General features: G+C 35.1%; 2 protein-coding genes across 2 annotated transcripts; both read left to right on the top strand.

The window, feature by feature from the left end:
• Positions 1-4337: 4337 nt before the first annotated feature.
• LOC132618844 (65-kDa microtubule-associated protein 1-like) lies at positions 4338-10213 on the top strand. The gene is made up of 10 exons (XM_060333846.1): positions 4338-4475; positions 6144-6239; positions 6374-6577; positions 6712-6960; positions 7053-7268; positions 7665-7820; positions 7908-8219; positions 8985-9072; positions 9407-9555; positions 9701-10213. The coding sequence occupies exons 2-10, from the start codon at positions 6165-6167 to the stop codon at positions 9983-9985; spliced, it is 1734 nt and encodes a 577-aa protein (XP_060189829.1). The 5' UTR covers positions 4338-4475; positions 6144-6164; the 3' UTR covers positions 9986-10213.
• An 806-nt stretch (positions 10214-11019) lies between these two features.
• On the top strand, positions 11020-14618 carry LOC132618846 (protein HOMOLOG OF MAMMALIAN LYST-INTERACTING PROTEIN 5-like). The gene is made up of 6 exons (XM_060333847.1): positions 11020-11314; positions 11394-11494; positions 12060-12169; positions 12676-12751; positions 12958-13098; positions 13619-14618. Exons 1-6 carry the CDS (start codon positions 11221-11223, stop codon positions 14438-14440), a joined length of 1344 nt encoding a protein of 447 aa, XP_060189830.1. The 5' UTR covers positions 11020-11220; the 3' UTR covers positions 14441-14618.
• Positions 14619-14805: the final 187 nt, after the last annotated feature.

Raw genomic sequence — 14805 nt, 5'->3', positions numbered from 1 at the left:
CCTTATCTTGTCATGGCTTTTCTATTTACATTATTTCGATAAAAACTTACTCGCAATTCATATTTACTATAACTAAGTGATAAATTAAATAATTTAGTCGTAATAATATGTATAAAAACTTGTGACATCTATTACTGAATTAATATAAATATTGGGTGCGATAAATTTTTAATCCGCTATCCCATAAGAGGACTATAATGTGACTACAATCCTACATTATGTTGAAACGTGTCGTTCTTAACATGTCATGTTAGTTGAAAATCAGGGATAAAGCTAGAAGTCAGGATACGGTTTCGGCTGAATTCAATAGTTTTTGCTTAAATAGTATATTTGTGTTAAGAAATTCATTAAATGTGTACTCATATTAATTTAGAACTCAATTGTTAGCACTTAAATCGTCATTCTAAAATCTTGATTCCATAAAATTGAAATGCTAACTCCTGATTGTAACATTGATATTATTTATCAACCTTAAACAGTGAATATAATTAAGCAAAAGTCATAATCTGAGGAGCGAATTCGATCTTTCGGGAATTAACGTGTAAGGCTGCATTTCATTCCACGTGACATATACAACAAGAATTGAGGCAATAATGTATATATATATATATTATTTTATTTTGATTATTTTTTGCCCTTTAACATTGTAGAGGGTGCTCTTATAGATTATTATTTCAGTTAGTGTACGGAGTATTTTAACGTCCCATATTTTTTAATCTAAACTCGATCTCCAAGGTAAAGATTAATGTTTTCAAGAGGAATTGGACAATCTTTAAATAAAAGTGTAAATACTTTTTTTTTCTTTTTACTTTTTGTTGTCCTTCTTTTTGGTCCTAATGAGGATTTCTAGGTAGTTTTGCTGTTCCCGCATGACCCATGTTTTGTAGTAACTCTTAGTTGAAGATAGTATATGGGTACTCTTCATTCTACTACTTTGTTTGACTTGACGCTGACTTAAAATTTAATAATAAAAATGACTTACTTTCTAAATATGTGATTATATATATTTACGCTTTTAATTATAAAATAAACAAATGTGTCATTTTTTAACAAACTAATATCAAATAACATGAAATGAAGGAGTACAATTTTTTTTATTATGTATCTAATATAATTGACACTTTTTTGTTTCTTGCAAAATAAAGTAGACGAACTCTTACACGTTTGCGTCCACAAACTTTAAGTTCACTTTTTTGTGCCACTAATGTTAGTAGCGTGAGTCGCAAAATAAAACGGTCATATCTTGCTCTCATTCAATAATTACGTTTTCAGATATGTTAAAAAGGTTAATTTGTTTTTTATTAATTTCACTATAGCACGCATATGAGTTACGCGGTTTAGCAACGAAAAGTGAAAAAGACAAATAAAATATTATTAAAACTATGAATTATGAAACTGATAATATAGTCATGACCTGAAATGATTAAAAAACAACAGTAATAATTTCTCATGTCGTTGAGTGATTTGTCCTTACTTTCTAGTAGGATTATTATACCATGATCTCAAGACCTAGATATCAAATTAACAGAACTACTTATAAGTGGATACTGAAATTTTAATAAATTCACAGTTTTGCTATTTTAATACCAATATTATTATACTCACGGATAAGGATTGTGTTGGAGTAATAATAAGTACAATCATTCATCCTTAATACATCGGAAGTCTCGAATTCAAATTTTGAATATAAAGTCACCTTTATTAAGAAATGATTCATTGACATTTTAAGGTAAATTGAAATTTAATCTAATTTTAATGGAGGTATCAGACACCCGGAGCGGATAGATTATTTTTTTTACACTAAATGCTCTCTGCGACAAACACTATTGCCAGCCAGCAATGATAAAGCAATTGTCAAGACTGTTGCCCCTAAATCCATGCAATTGGCACTATTTGCTCTTTGCTCTGTACTTATATACCCTTCTTGTCGCCCTTAATTGCATATACTTACCCCTGTAATAAAATCACCATCAAGTTTTTTCAACGATATCAACATATTCCATCTAAAAGTAGCCAACAACTCATCATCATATATATTCACGAAGATTATAATTTATTTGATTTTCAAATCAAAGTGGCATGTAGTCCGTACCAAGTGCCTCTATATATGGAGTCACTTTCCGACCATTCTGAACAAATACATTATTTTATTACGTATAGTTTTTAAGTAATCATTTTTTCATGCCAAGAGCCTGTTTGGATGGACTTATGCCTATAAGCTAAAAAAAATAAGTTGGAGTAATCTAATTTATTTTTTTGGCTTATAAGTTGCTTTAGATAAGCTAAGTCAAATGAGATCAATTATTTTTTTGAGCTTATTTTAAGCACAAAATGACTTTAAGTTGACCAGTCAAACACTCAAAAAAACTGAAAACAACTTATAAGCAACCTATAAGTCAATCCAAACGGGCTCTAAACACATCATTGCGAAACTTAGATCTTAGGCAATACGTCCAGATGTTACCGTACCTTCTATTCTTTTGTGACAATGGCTTCTGAATTAATATAAAATTTCAATTTATTACGTAATTATACTTCTTCTGTCTCAATTTATGTGATACTTTTCATTTTTTGAGATTCAAACTGCATGAAATTTGACCAACATTTAAGATATATTTTTTTCAAAATTAATATGAGAAAAATTGCAACTTATAGTACATTTCATGCAGTTTTCAAATATATAAATTTTAATCTTAAAATATTGAATTAATCCAATCCAATTTAGTTTCAAAGTTTAGTTAAATTAACTCTCGTGAAAAATATAATAGAAATTGGAACGGAGGGAGTCTGTGTGTGTATATATATATAATATACAGAGAGAGAGTTTGAGTCCACTGAAGTGTGTTCATGCATATGCTGTCACAAAACCTTTGTTTTTGGTTTCTAGTACAATACCTGTTTTGAGTTCGACTAATTTGAATTCGTACCGAAATTCACTTTGTCAGCACAGTGCTCCCTACCAAAGACAATTCCATTCTCAGGATTTGAATCAGAAATCTTTGATTAAGAATGACATTTTTACCACCGCTAACTCTAATGGTGTGTTGTCACAAAACTACGCTTGCTTTCAACTAGAGGCATATCTAGCATGTTAGATGAGGGTTCAATTGAACCCTAACTTCCGACGCAGAGCATAAATTTATGTGTAAAAAATTATTAAAATTGATATAAATAGTAGATATGAACCCACAACTTTAAAAATATAATGGGTTTAATGCTAAGAATCGTAGAATTGAACTCATAAAATTTAAATCCTGGATCCACCTCTGCTTTCGACATATTTAATTATTTGTAGCTCATACGGATAATACAATAATAAGTGGTTCAATTTGCGGTTTTGACAAAGTTGTAGCTTGCATTATTGTTGAATAAAACTAATTTAGTAGCATTGAATTATTTCATATCGGTGGTTGAAAGGTAATTTGTCTTTTTATACGATTTTGGATAATTATTACCTCTTGAGTTAGCTTTCGATATTGAATTAGATCCATAATTCATTTTGTATCGAATAGCCGCTATGTTTTGGAGTCAATTAAGTACTTTCACGTATTCAATAATTAGCATTAATTAGTTGATCACATTGCATAAATTTCATCAGCACATATTTAACCCCCCACCAGTTGCAAGCTATAGTAGCCTTAGGTATCAACATTTATATGTCGGGAGTTTTTAGTAATTAATAAGATATTTTACTCAGTTAAGAAATGATCCTTACTAGAATTACTCTATTTAGAGCCCGTTTGGATTGGCTTATAAGTTGTTTATAAGTTGCTTATAAGCTGTTTTCAGTTTTTTTGAGTGTTTGACTGGCAAGCTTAAAGTCATTTTGTGCTTAAAATAAGCTTCAAAAAATAATTGGGCCCATTTGACTTAGCTTATCTAAAGCAGCTTATAAACTGAAAACAGCTTATAAGCCAAAAAAAATAAGTTAGACCACCCCAACTTATTTTTTTTAGCTTATAAGCTGCAAACAACTTATAGACATAAGCCCATCCAAACAGGCTCTTAGCTATTTTAATTATAGTCTTTCCATTGATAGTCTGGTTCAAGACTTCAAGCAGATTAGATTCTTAATTAGTACTATTATTAAATTTATACTTATCTGTGTATTATAATATTCGCAAACTTGTTTCTGGCTAAAGCAGACTAACGTTACGTTCCCGAAATGACCATTATCGTTTAGCGCTTTGTTGACCATTAAGACCAAGACCAAGTTTTGGTCAAATCAGTCAAATATCCTCAGTGTCATGTTGGTAATTTGTACTATAAACAGTGGTAAAAGTGTAAAAGACATTAATTTTTATCTTCGAACAGGCCCCACCCTTTCCTCTATTTTCAAGTCCTTTTCTCATTTCTTTACTAAGCTTCCCACCCACCCACCCCCGTTGTTTCTCTGATTGACACAATAAACACTCATAATACTGATTCTGTCAAGTGAATACCCGTAGATCTGATACCAAAATCTCCTAATTTGGGTAAGCATTCGCTTCATTTCAGTTCTCTTTTATTGTTTATATGTATAGTTTGAGCAATGAGCAACGCATTTGTAGTGTACCTGTGGGTTTTTTTAGTACGATTCTTTTGAAGATGATTTTATTCGATGTTGTACTGAGATCTAAGTGTTTTGAAAGTAACTGTGGAGTTTTGATTGCTGTGAATGTAGTGTTTTGGCTCTAAATTGATGTACACTTATGTGTATGTAAGGGCATGTACTTCGGAATTTTTCCGGTTTATTTTTTGCTCTACTCAAATTTTTAATCGCAGTATTTTTCGAGTAACTGTGGCTTTTTATTATTGTTGTGAATATGCTGTTTTGGTCTTAAATTGATGGACATTTGTGTGTAATTTTTCTGTTCATTGGAGGATTTTCCGGTTTATTTTTTGCTTTACTTAAATTTTGTCCAAGTGTTTTTTTCGAGTAACTGTTGCATTTTTATTGCTATGATGTACATTTTTTGTGAATGTAAGAGATTGGAGTTGGATTTTTTCTCTTTGTTGTAGGATTTTCCTGTTTAGGTTTGCTTAACTCAAACATTCATCTAAATGTTTCTCGAGTGACTGTGGCGTTTTGATTGCTTTGAATGTAGTGTTTTCTCTTTAAATTGATATACATTTGTGTGTATGTAAGGGCTTGGAGTTAATTTTTCTCTTATTTGGAGGATTTTCCTGATTATTTTTGCTTTGCTCAAATTTTTATCCAAGTGTGTTTCGAGTAACTGTGGCGTTTTGATTATTGTGAATGTAGTGTTTTGGCTTTAAATTGATGTGCATTTGTGTGGGGATAAGGGCTTGGAGTCGGATTTTTCTTGTTTATTTTTACTTTACTCAATTTTTGATCAAGTGTTTTTCAGAGTAATTGTGGTGTTTTGATTGCTGTGAATGTAGTGTTTTGGCTTTAGATTGATGTGCACTTGTGTGAATGTAACGGTTTAGAGTTGGAGGATTTTCCTGTTTAGTTTTGTTTTAGTCGAAATTATAGGACTGATGCTTTATCCTTATAGTTGTTGTAAATGTGTGCCCTATCAGGTAAGGTGCAGGAAGTTTCAGGTTAATCTGTGGGTTTTATAGTTCACTAAGACTGCATTTTTTAAGCGAAGGTGAAGGTGAAGTTGCTCAGGACATTCTATTGCTATCCATGTCTGGTTTCTGGTCCTGCTAGTGTCCTCTGTTTCATTGTAGAGATTTTTTACTATGTCGTTGTAGCAGGCTGTTTACCCTCTTTTGTAGTTGCCAATCTAGGGTTATTATGCAGAGTTGCTCGTAGTTGGTTCTTAAGTAATCAGGCTTTGTAAAAGCTATTCACAGATCACACTGTTAAGTGTTAGTGTTGAAAGTTAAACCTTGTTAAAGGAGTGAAAACCAGAATGATCACAGATCCAAGAAGTAAAATAGAAAGATCAGAATTTATTCTTCCTCTATGTTTAGAACTTAATAGAGGTGTAAACTCCATCTTTTTCACAACTGTAGAATATTTTATGGCTTAGTAATATTGATTACTGCTCAATAATTCATTTAGTTGGACTTTCTGGTTCCTACTTGTGGTTATGCTATTTATCCTGTGAAATTTCAGCAAACTTCATCGCCAATTCCCGCAATACGTGTCCTAGGTTGAAAATTTAGCTTGCTTTTGGAATCATTTCCAGGTTTGGTCAAAGTGACTGAAGATGGAAGCAGTGGATGATCAAACTACTCCTGTTCTTGACGAAACAACTTGCGGTTCCCTATTACAAAAGCTGCAGGCAATTATAATTCTTTTTTGTGGATTTAGTCGCAATCTTTTAAATAATTTTAAAATGAACCAATCAAGTATTCTCTTTAATGTACATACTATGTATGTAGCTGATGGATAAAATAAACTTGTCTGTTGATGCAGCAAATTTGGGATGAGGTTGGTGAAACTGATGATGAGCGGGACAAGATGCTTCTTCAGATAGATCAAGAGTGTCTGGATGTCTACAAGAGAAAGGTTGACCACGCTGTGAAGTCACGGGCTCACCTTCTTCAGGCATTGGCAGATGCCAAAGTTGAACTCTCCAGGCTGCTATCGGCCCTTGGAGAGAAGACATATGTTGGAATTGTGAGCGAACATACTTCATTTTTGTTATGAATGGACAGAAATATTTAAATTTCTTTTGTTTGCAGTTGGAACTTGGAAGTCATGATGCTTCCTTTTTCTTATGCTTGTTATACTTTCTGTGGTTGATTCTCTAGCCTGAGAAGACTTCAGGTACAATCAAGGAACAGCTTGCAGCTATAGCACCAACACTGGAAAAACTGTGGAAGCAGAAAGACGATAGGATAAAAGAGTTCTTTGATGTTCAATCACAAATTCAGAAGATTAGCAGTGAGATTGTAGGGACTAGCGAGCAAGTTGAGAGTCTTACAGTGGACGAATCTGACTTATCTGTAAAAAAATTGGATGAGTTTAATGCGCAGCTTCAAGAGCTCCAAAAGGAGAAGGTATAATCAATATTCACAAGAGAAATGTTTAGAGGCTGCTTATTTGGTCCTGCTTGGCAGATACTCAATATATTATTGTTCAAACTATGCAGAGTGACAGATTGCACAAGGTCCTTGATCTTGTGAGTACCGTGCATGACCTTTGTGCTGTTCTTGGCATGGACTTCTTCAGTACTGTCACGGAAGTTCACCCAAGCCTGGATGATTCTACTGGTGTACAATCTAAAAGTATTAGCAATGATACATTGTCAAAGCTGGCTAACACCGTCTTGGTACTAAAGGAAGATAAGAAACAGCGATTACTTAAGGTGAATGTCCTTACTGTTTTAAGTTGACCATTTTTCTTTTTCCATATAGTACCTCTCATCTAGTTTAGTCTACATCGGGCATTTTCTGCTATCTACATTATTCAAAATTTGGATCCTCCAAGCACAACTTGTCTATACTGATTAAACGGAATAGCTCGTTAACAAGTCTGCTTGTCCATGCAATGTGCATGATTGAAGTTCCTTTCTTTGGAATAGTTTCAGTCTATATGGACCCTGCATAATTCATTCATCTTACATGACAGAAATTGACAAGTACTCAGTTTAGCACTTCAAACATGCTATTGCCAGTAACATATCATGTCCACATGTTGAACATTTCACTCAGCCCACTTCTTTTTCAATTCAACTCTCTTCTGATTGTATTCCCTCGTACAGCTTCAAGAATTAGCTACTCAGCTAATTGATTTATGGAATTTGATGGATACCCCAGAAGAAGAAAGGAGCGTGTTTGACCATGTTACCTGCAACATATCAGCTTCAGTAGATGAAGTGGCCATTCCAGGGGCTCTTGCTCTTGATCTGATTGAACAGGTATTTCGAGATGGAGATTGATATTAGAATCCACTTCAAGTGCTTTAATAGCTTGCCACTAACTGCTTTTCTATTGTTACTGTCAAGGCTGAAGTGGAAGTTGAAAGGCTTGATCAACTTAAGGCTAGCAAGATGAAGGAGATTTCTTTCAAAAGACAGGCCGAACTGGAAGACATTTATGCACGTGCCCACATAGAGATTGATGCTGAGGCTGCTCGAGAAAAAATTATGGCACTGATCGATTCTGGGAATGTTGATCCTGCAGAGTTACTAGCTGACATGGACAATCAGATCGTAAATGCAAAAGAAGAGGCTTATAGCAGGAAAGAAATATTGGATAAAGTTGAGAAATGGATGGCAGCTTGTGAAGAAGAGAGTTGGCTTGAAGACTACAACAGGGTATGTTCTCTTGCATTCATCATGTTGTCTTTCCTCCTTTTTTTCTTCTTGTGTAGATATATTCTTCATGCAGTCTTGTTAATGAAGCATATGAGGTGAGTACGGCTTGATTTATTAGTATAATCGGCAGAGCATACTTGTCAGTATATTCGGTAGAGACCGAACCCTTTTTCATCCTTTCACCTTTTTTGAAAAACATACCTGTTTTTGAGTAGTTGTGCTTCTCTGCTACTATGTTTCAAGTTATATGATGTTAGGACGCCGCAATATTTGGAATGAAACAGCAATATATATAAGGAAGAAAGAAGTAGGTCATCATTGATATGCTTCAAAATATATAGTTCCTCGAGATCCAGTTCAAGAAGCTAGTAAATCATCATAATTAGAAAATTGACTGAACTCTTGAACTGTACTGATTTGCTACTTTCAAAACGAAAATCTAAAGGAAGAAGCTGCATATGAATTTCAATATGGTCATCACATTTAAGATAAAATCTAGCTGACAACAATGGTGAAAGTTGCTTACTTTGACTTGTGTGGTACATCCAATTATATGCCACTAAGCTGTAGTAATTGTCTGCCCCAAAAACACACTTTGGTTCTTCCCCTGCACTTCTACATCATTTCTAACTGACTGCAGTCGAAGTTTGATAGTAATATCATTTAGAGCAAATGGGGTTTCCATGCCTGTAGTTCATCAGATCACCATAAGGGTATCTCCATGGGAATTTTGATGATAACGTGACATAAATTATTGTGAAACAGGATGATAACCGGTATAATGCAAGCAGAGGGGCACACTTAAATTTGAAGAGGGCTGAAAAGGCTCGGATATTGGTCAACAAAATTCCAGGTAAATCCCGAATTAGTGTTACATCACTGATAAAACTGATTATTGTGGGTATTAGTGTTGGCTCTGCTGGATATGTTTGGGAGGGCACCTGTAAAAAAAAAAATGATTCTGGGATGATGCAAGTACTTGTCAGTTGTACCAAGGATTTCTTTAAGGATCTATCTAGTGTCTTTTATTACTTAGTTTTTCTTTCCATTTCAAGGAGCTTAAGGATTCTTTCTTGCTTGACTGGAAGTTCAACGATATAAGATCCATTGCCTTTCTGTTGTAAACAAGATTCATTTTATTGTTGCATATTAGTCGCTGAATCTAAATATAAAATTTGTTTATGCAGCTCTTGTGGAGTCCTTGGTTGCAAAAACTAGAGCATGGGAACAAGAGCGGGACACCACATTCACTTATGATGGCGTTCCACTACTTGCCATGCTAGACGAATATATGATGCTCAGGCACGATAGAGAAGAAGAGAAAAGAAGGCTGAGGGTAAGTCCAAAATCCTTTAAGGGATATCGTCTCTATTTAAGTTAATTGGTGAAGAAAGCTTGACATAGCATTAGTTTTTGCTTGATGTCATACCAAGAATGACTAACTGAAGGCCTAACGACATGTTTCTTTTCGTATCTTGCAGGACCAGAAGAAGTTCCAAGAGCAGATGAGCAAAGATCCAGAAGTATTTGGATCCACCCCAAGTCCTGCTCGACCACTTGGTCCAAAGAAGGTAACAGGCCCACGAGCAAATGGCAGTGCCAATGGGCCGACCAGCAGAAGATTGTCTCTTAATTCCCACCAAAACGGTTCCAGGTCAACTAATAAAGATGGGAAGACCAGACCTATTGCTCCTTTGAATTATGTTGCCATGACCAAAGATGATGCAGACATTTCTGGAACCGAGCCTAATCCAAGCACACCATAGTAGTAACGGCTGAATAAGAGATGTGTACTCATATACCATTGTGATGTCTTCTGTTGTTCATTACTAGTCTAGTTCATGTAGTAGGATAAATATGTGGACAGTGGTTGATCAGAGAGTAGAGACCTAATAGTTTGTGCTATAGTGGTTAATATTAGAAATTTACTCGAAATATTGGCTCCTATTCTGAAAAACGGAAGTTCAATAACCAAAATGTAGTGATGCAGTGTCTGATCATCGTCTAGACTTGCCCTGTTAACTTAGAGGAAAGATCATTGATTGCTAAAGATTAGTTTGATTTAGTGCTCACTATGGATTGAATTGGCGGGATGCAGGTGAGGGGATGAGTTAGAAATAGCTACCATGTGTTAATGCCTATCGGCTATCCCTACACAATGAAAATCTTTTTGTTAGGTTAAGTATTGATGTTTGAAAGTGATGATTTATTCTAAGATTTGAACCCAGTGTTTTAGTTGATTTAATTTCTGAGATGTAGCATGTGATTTTATAAATGTTTCACCACTTCATCGCTGTATTTCGGAAAGATAATTTGAGTATGTACTTTTAATAGGATACCTTTTAATAATTAAATTTATGTAGTAGAATTGAGTTCCGTCTAGGCTTCTAAATCCTTTTTGATCAACTTTGGATGCATAAGCTTTGCCAATTGTCAACAATAAGGTCGTAATCGCATCTTTTTGGATGAACATTAGATAATTAGCTGTTTAATACGTGTATTTAATGAGAGGTAGCAGATACCTTTTAAAATAACCTATGTGTGCAAACTGGTTTGAGCTCTGTAGTTATAAAAAGAAGTAATATTCAAAAGAGTGTATTTAAATAAAATGCCCTATCACAAAACAATTGTACTTCCTTATTTAACTTTGTTTATATTCCTTCTTTACAATAATAAATTGTTGAAGTCCTGAATTTAAGAGTGAAATACACAATTTTCGTGTGTCAGATATTAACTTTTACACCTGTTTTAAAAAAGGAATTAGTACTCTTTGAGAAACTTCTAAAATTCTATTTTTAGTAATAGTAGGAGTATTATTTTTCTTGGAATGAAAGAAACCAGAATTGAGAAATTCCTTCCTTTCCTTACTTGACAAGAGAAGAGAAATTGCAAGGAAATATCAATAAAGTCATCAGAACAATATTGAAACCTGATGTCGTTTAGGTCAAGAGTAGTCGTCGTTTATTAACCAAAGCTTTCATAAATCGAAGAATTAGTAGCGATGTCGAAAGAGAACGAACCAGCAAAGCTGCTATTACCTTACCTTCAACGCGCCGATGAGTTGCAGAAACACGAACCTCTCGTTGCCTACTACTGTAATTTTTATTGCTAAAAAACCCTATTTCTCTTGAATTTGGTTAAAACTTGTTTAATTTGCACTATTTTTTTGTGCAGGTCGATTGTACGCGATGGAGCGAGGATTGAAGATTCCTCAAATCGAGCGTACAAAGACCACTAATTCCCTCCTTGTTTCCCTTATAAATCAACTTGAAAAGGTTCCTCCTTTTGTCTTCTTTTCTTGGAATCTGGAGAAAATATTGACAGCTGTTTAATGATGAATTCTCTAAATACTGCCTGGTTCCAAGTGATTTCGAGATAGTTGATTAATTGATTGAACTAATATTTCAACATTGTCGAACTGGACCTCGGGGATTTCCCCGTTATTAAAAAAAAAAAAAAATGTTTAACATTGAGAATGTATGCGCTGGGAATTGTTTGGGTAGCATATCGTTCACGTCATGTACTAAGCAGTAGTTTGTTTTAGTTTAACATTATTCAGTTTGATTGGACAATGTTGATCTTGCAGAAAACAAAATGTATATCCTTGACTTTCATGTGCTTTAAAAAGAATTCGTTTTGTATATGAACTTATCTTGGTGTTTTAGTTTAACTGTCTTTGGGTTTGATCAACCTCGCTAATCTTTTAGAAGCAAAACATCTTCTAGTTTGGCTGAATGGTTATCACTCTGTGAACTTGTAGCTAGAGAGCTGTTTGATGTTTGTGTTGGATGTGTCCCTCTCGTCTTCATGTGAGTCATCTTTGTTGCCCTCTTTCTACAGGATAAGAAGTCATTGAAATTGGGGCCTGATGATCATTTGCATGTGGAGGGATTTGCCTTAAATGTTTTCGCAAAGGCAGACAAACAAGATCGAGCCGGGCGTGCAGACTTGTATGAATTTTTTCTATTAAGTTACATGCAACGTTTGCTTTGCACTTGCATCATTCTTCTTATATTGAATTAGTAGTACTTCCTTCTCATTGAGTTGACTCCATTGATTTATTTTTAATAAGATAGCATCATTGCTGCTCTATCTGGTGTATATGTGCCGTTAAGATTAGGATGTTTACTACTAGCTTTTCTGCAGCATCTGACTAGATAGCCTTCATCAAAAAAAAAAAGAACTAGATAGCTTTAACTTCATGTCTAGAATTTTTCTCCCCCTCCCCCTCCCTCTTTGGTTAATTAGTTGAAAAGTCTGAAACGGTGGCTGTCTTCTGACCTTAGCTATGCTTATCAATTTTCCTGTACGGCATGTTTAATTGATGCTACTAAATGTAAAAGAAGTTACTAATGCTGTTTGTGAAGCTAATAATGCTGTTTGTTAAGCGTTATTGAAGCTTGTTTCTCTATTGATGATTAGAAGTTTCTTTGCAATTGCTGACTTGGTTTCACAGGAATACAGCAAAGACGTTTTATGCTGCGAGTATCTTCTTTGAGATCCTTAATCAGTTCGGTGAACTCCAGCCTGATGTGAGTTTCAATCATATTGTGACAAGCTTTGATTAACCTCTCTCTCTGTCAGCTCTTATTTTTGTTTTCCTGTGATGATACTTGAAAATACAAAAAAATTATTTTCCTTATATATCGTCACATGTCTTTAGTATGCATAAGGAGAATGTATTTTGTGATATAGCCTCGGTTCACCAGATTGGTTGACCTCTTATATTTATAATCAGCTTGAGCAGAAACAGAAGTATGCAACTTGGAAGGCAGCAGATATAAGGAAAGCTTTGAAAGAAGGAAGAAAACCTGTACCAGGTCCTCCCGGTGATGACGGAGATATTTCAGATCTTTCCAGTGCACAAAATGATACATATGTAGGTTTCATGCTTGTCGTTATTTGTTCGCTTACCCTTATTATTTTATCTCAAAGTTTTGGGAGGCAGAGTAGTTATGGTCATAAATTTGCACTGATTATCTGTTGCATCTGTGAAAACAGACCATTCTTTTTGACAAGTTGAATGTAACCTTTCTTTCTGGAGCTGCTTATAAAAAAGTAGATGGAAAAAAATGGGACAAATGGGGCTACTTCTGTACTTTTTGAAGTGTAATCTAAAAGCTTGTTACCATTCTCAAAAAAAAAAAAAAAAAGGGTGTAATCTAAAAGCCCTTATAACACTGTGAATTGGAGGAAAGCCTTAAAATAGACATTAAAAGTTTCTTGCTGTTAGGAATAATGACTGGCTCTTCCTTTAATATATTGAATTTTGAGCTTTAAACACGTGGGCTGTTATATTGCTTAGATTTCTTGCTTGAAATAATTAGTTTCTTTCTAGGGCATCAGAAGACACAATAATTGCAAGATATTGTTGCTAACTGTCTATAGCGTCTTTGCAGGATCTTCAACCTAGTGGTACTGATGCAGTCATCAAACCTGCACTAGAGTCAGATTCATTCCATCGCATGTATGATGACAATGCACAGTATTCTGCAAATAGACCATCTCCTCCAGCAGCCACCCCACCACCACCACCTTTACACATCCCTCCATCGCCTCCGGCAGCCACCACACACACACCGCCTTCACGCATCCCTCCATCACCTCCGGCAGCCACCCCACAGACGCCTCCTTCACACATCCCTCCATCACCTTCTTCATATCCTGGTGATGAGTATCCTTCACATAATGGCTATTCATCTCATAATGACTATTCTTCTCATAATAATTTCCAACAGCCTCCATCAGTTAATGCATCTGAAAATTCTTCTTACCCCCAGTCGTATCACCATCAACCTTATGTGCAAGAACCACCATCTCACTTGCCACAGCAGCACTACCCTTCGCAATTTCCCAACTTCCAGTCGTATCCTAGCTTTGCGGAGACCAGTCTTCCTTCTGCACCATCACACTACCCTACTTACTACCAAGGCGCTGATGCTTCGTATTCCACATTGCCTGCATCTGGCACTATAAACTATAAATCGAACATTCAATACAGCTCAAGTGATAGAAATGGAACTGCACCAGAAGCTGCAGCTGCTCCTGTGAAAAAATATGAATACGACAGCAATTACCAGCCCCCTTCGGAGAAAATAGCTGAAGCGCACAAGGCAGCAAGGTTTGCTGTCGGAGCTCTGGCGTTTGATGATGTCTCGATCGCTGTAGATTATCTAAAAAAATCACTTGAATTGTTAACGAACCCATCAGCTGATCATTGAAGTGTATCGTGTTAAACAGCTGAACTAACTGAATGTGTAAACGTTTCTCTGATGTTGTTCACTATTTGGTTTAATTTGTAAATTGGCTTTCATCGACTGCTCTACTGTTTTATATTGAAACTGTGTTGCAGTTATGTATGCATAACATAGAGTTCAATCAGCTTTTTGATTTTTCTGATTCAGAGAGCTAATATTGATGTGCAGAAATAACAAGTTTTGTTGCTGGTATTTCCTTTAAGGATGTTGCTTAACCAAGGTCTTTATTTTAGGAATTGTAGAGTTTGGTGTGTGGCCTATTATTGATTGCTGCCCCTTATTGGACTCTATGATCGCATTTAAATATTAAGTTGAGTTTGCACCTTGAT

The sequence above is a fragment of the Lycium barbarum genome, chromosome 11 (assembly GCF_019175385.1).
Source record: "Lycium barbarum isolate Lr01 chromosome 11, ASM1917538v2, whole genome shotgun sequence".
NCBI classification, from domain to species: domain Eukaryota; kingdom Viridiplantae; phylum Streptophyta; class Magnoliopsida; order Solanales; family Solanaceae; genus Lycium; species Lycium barbarum.
The sequence above is the reverse complement of the archived record's forward strand: the minus strand, read 5'-3'. Positions and strand labels throughout refer to the sequence as shown.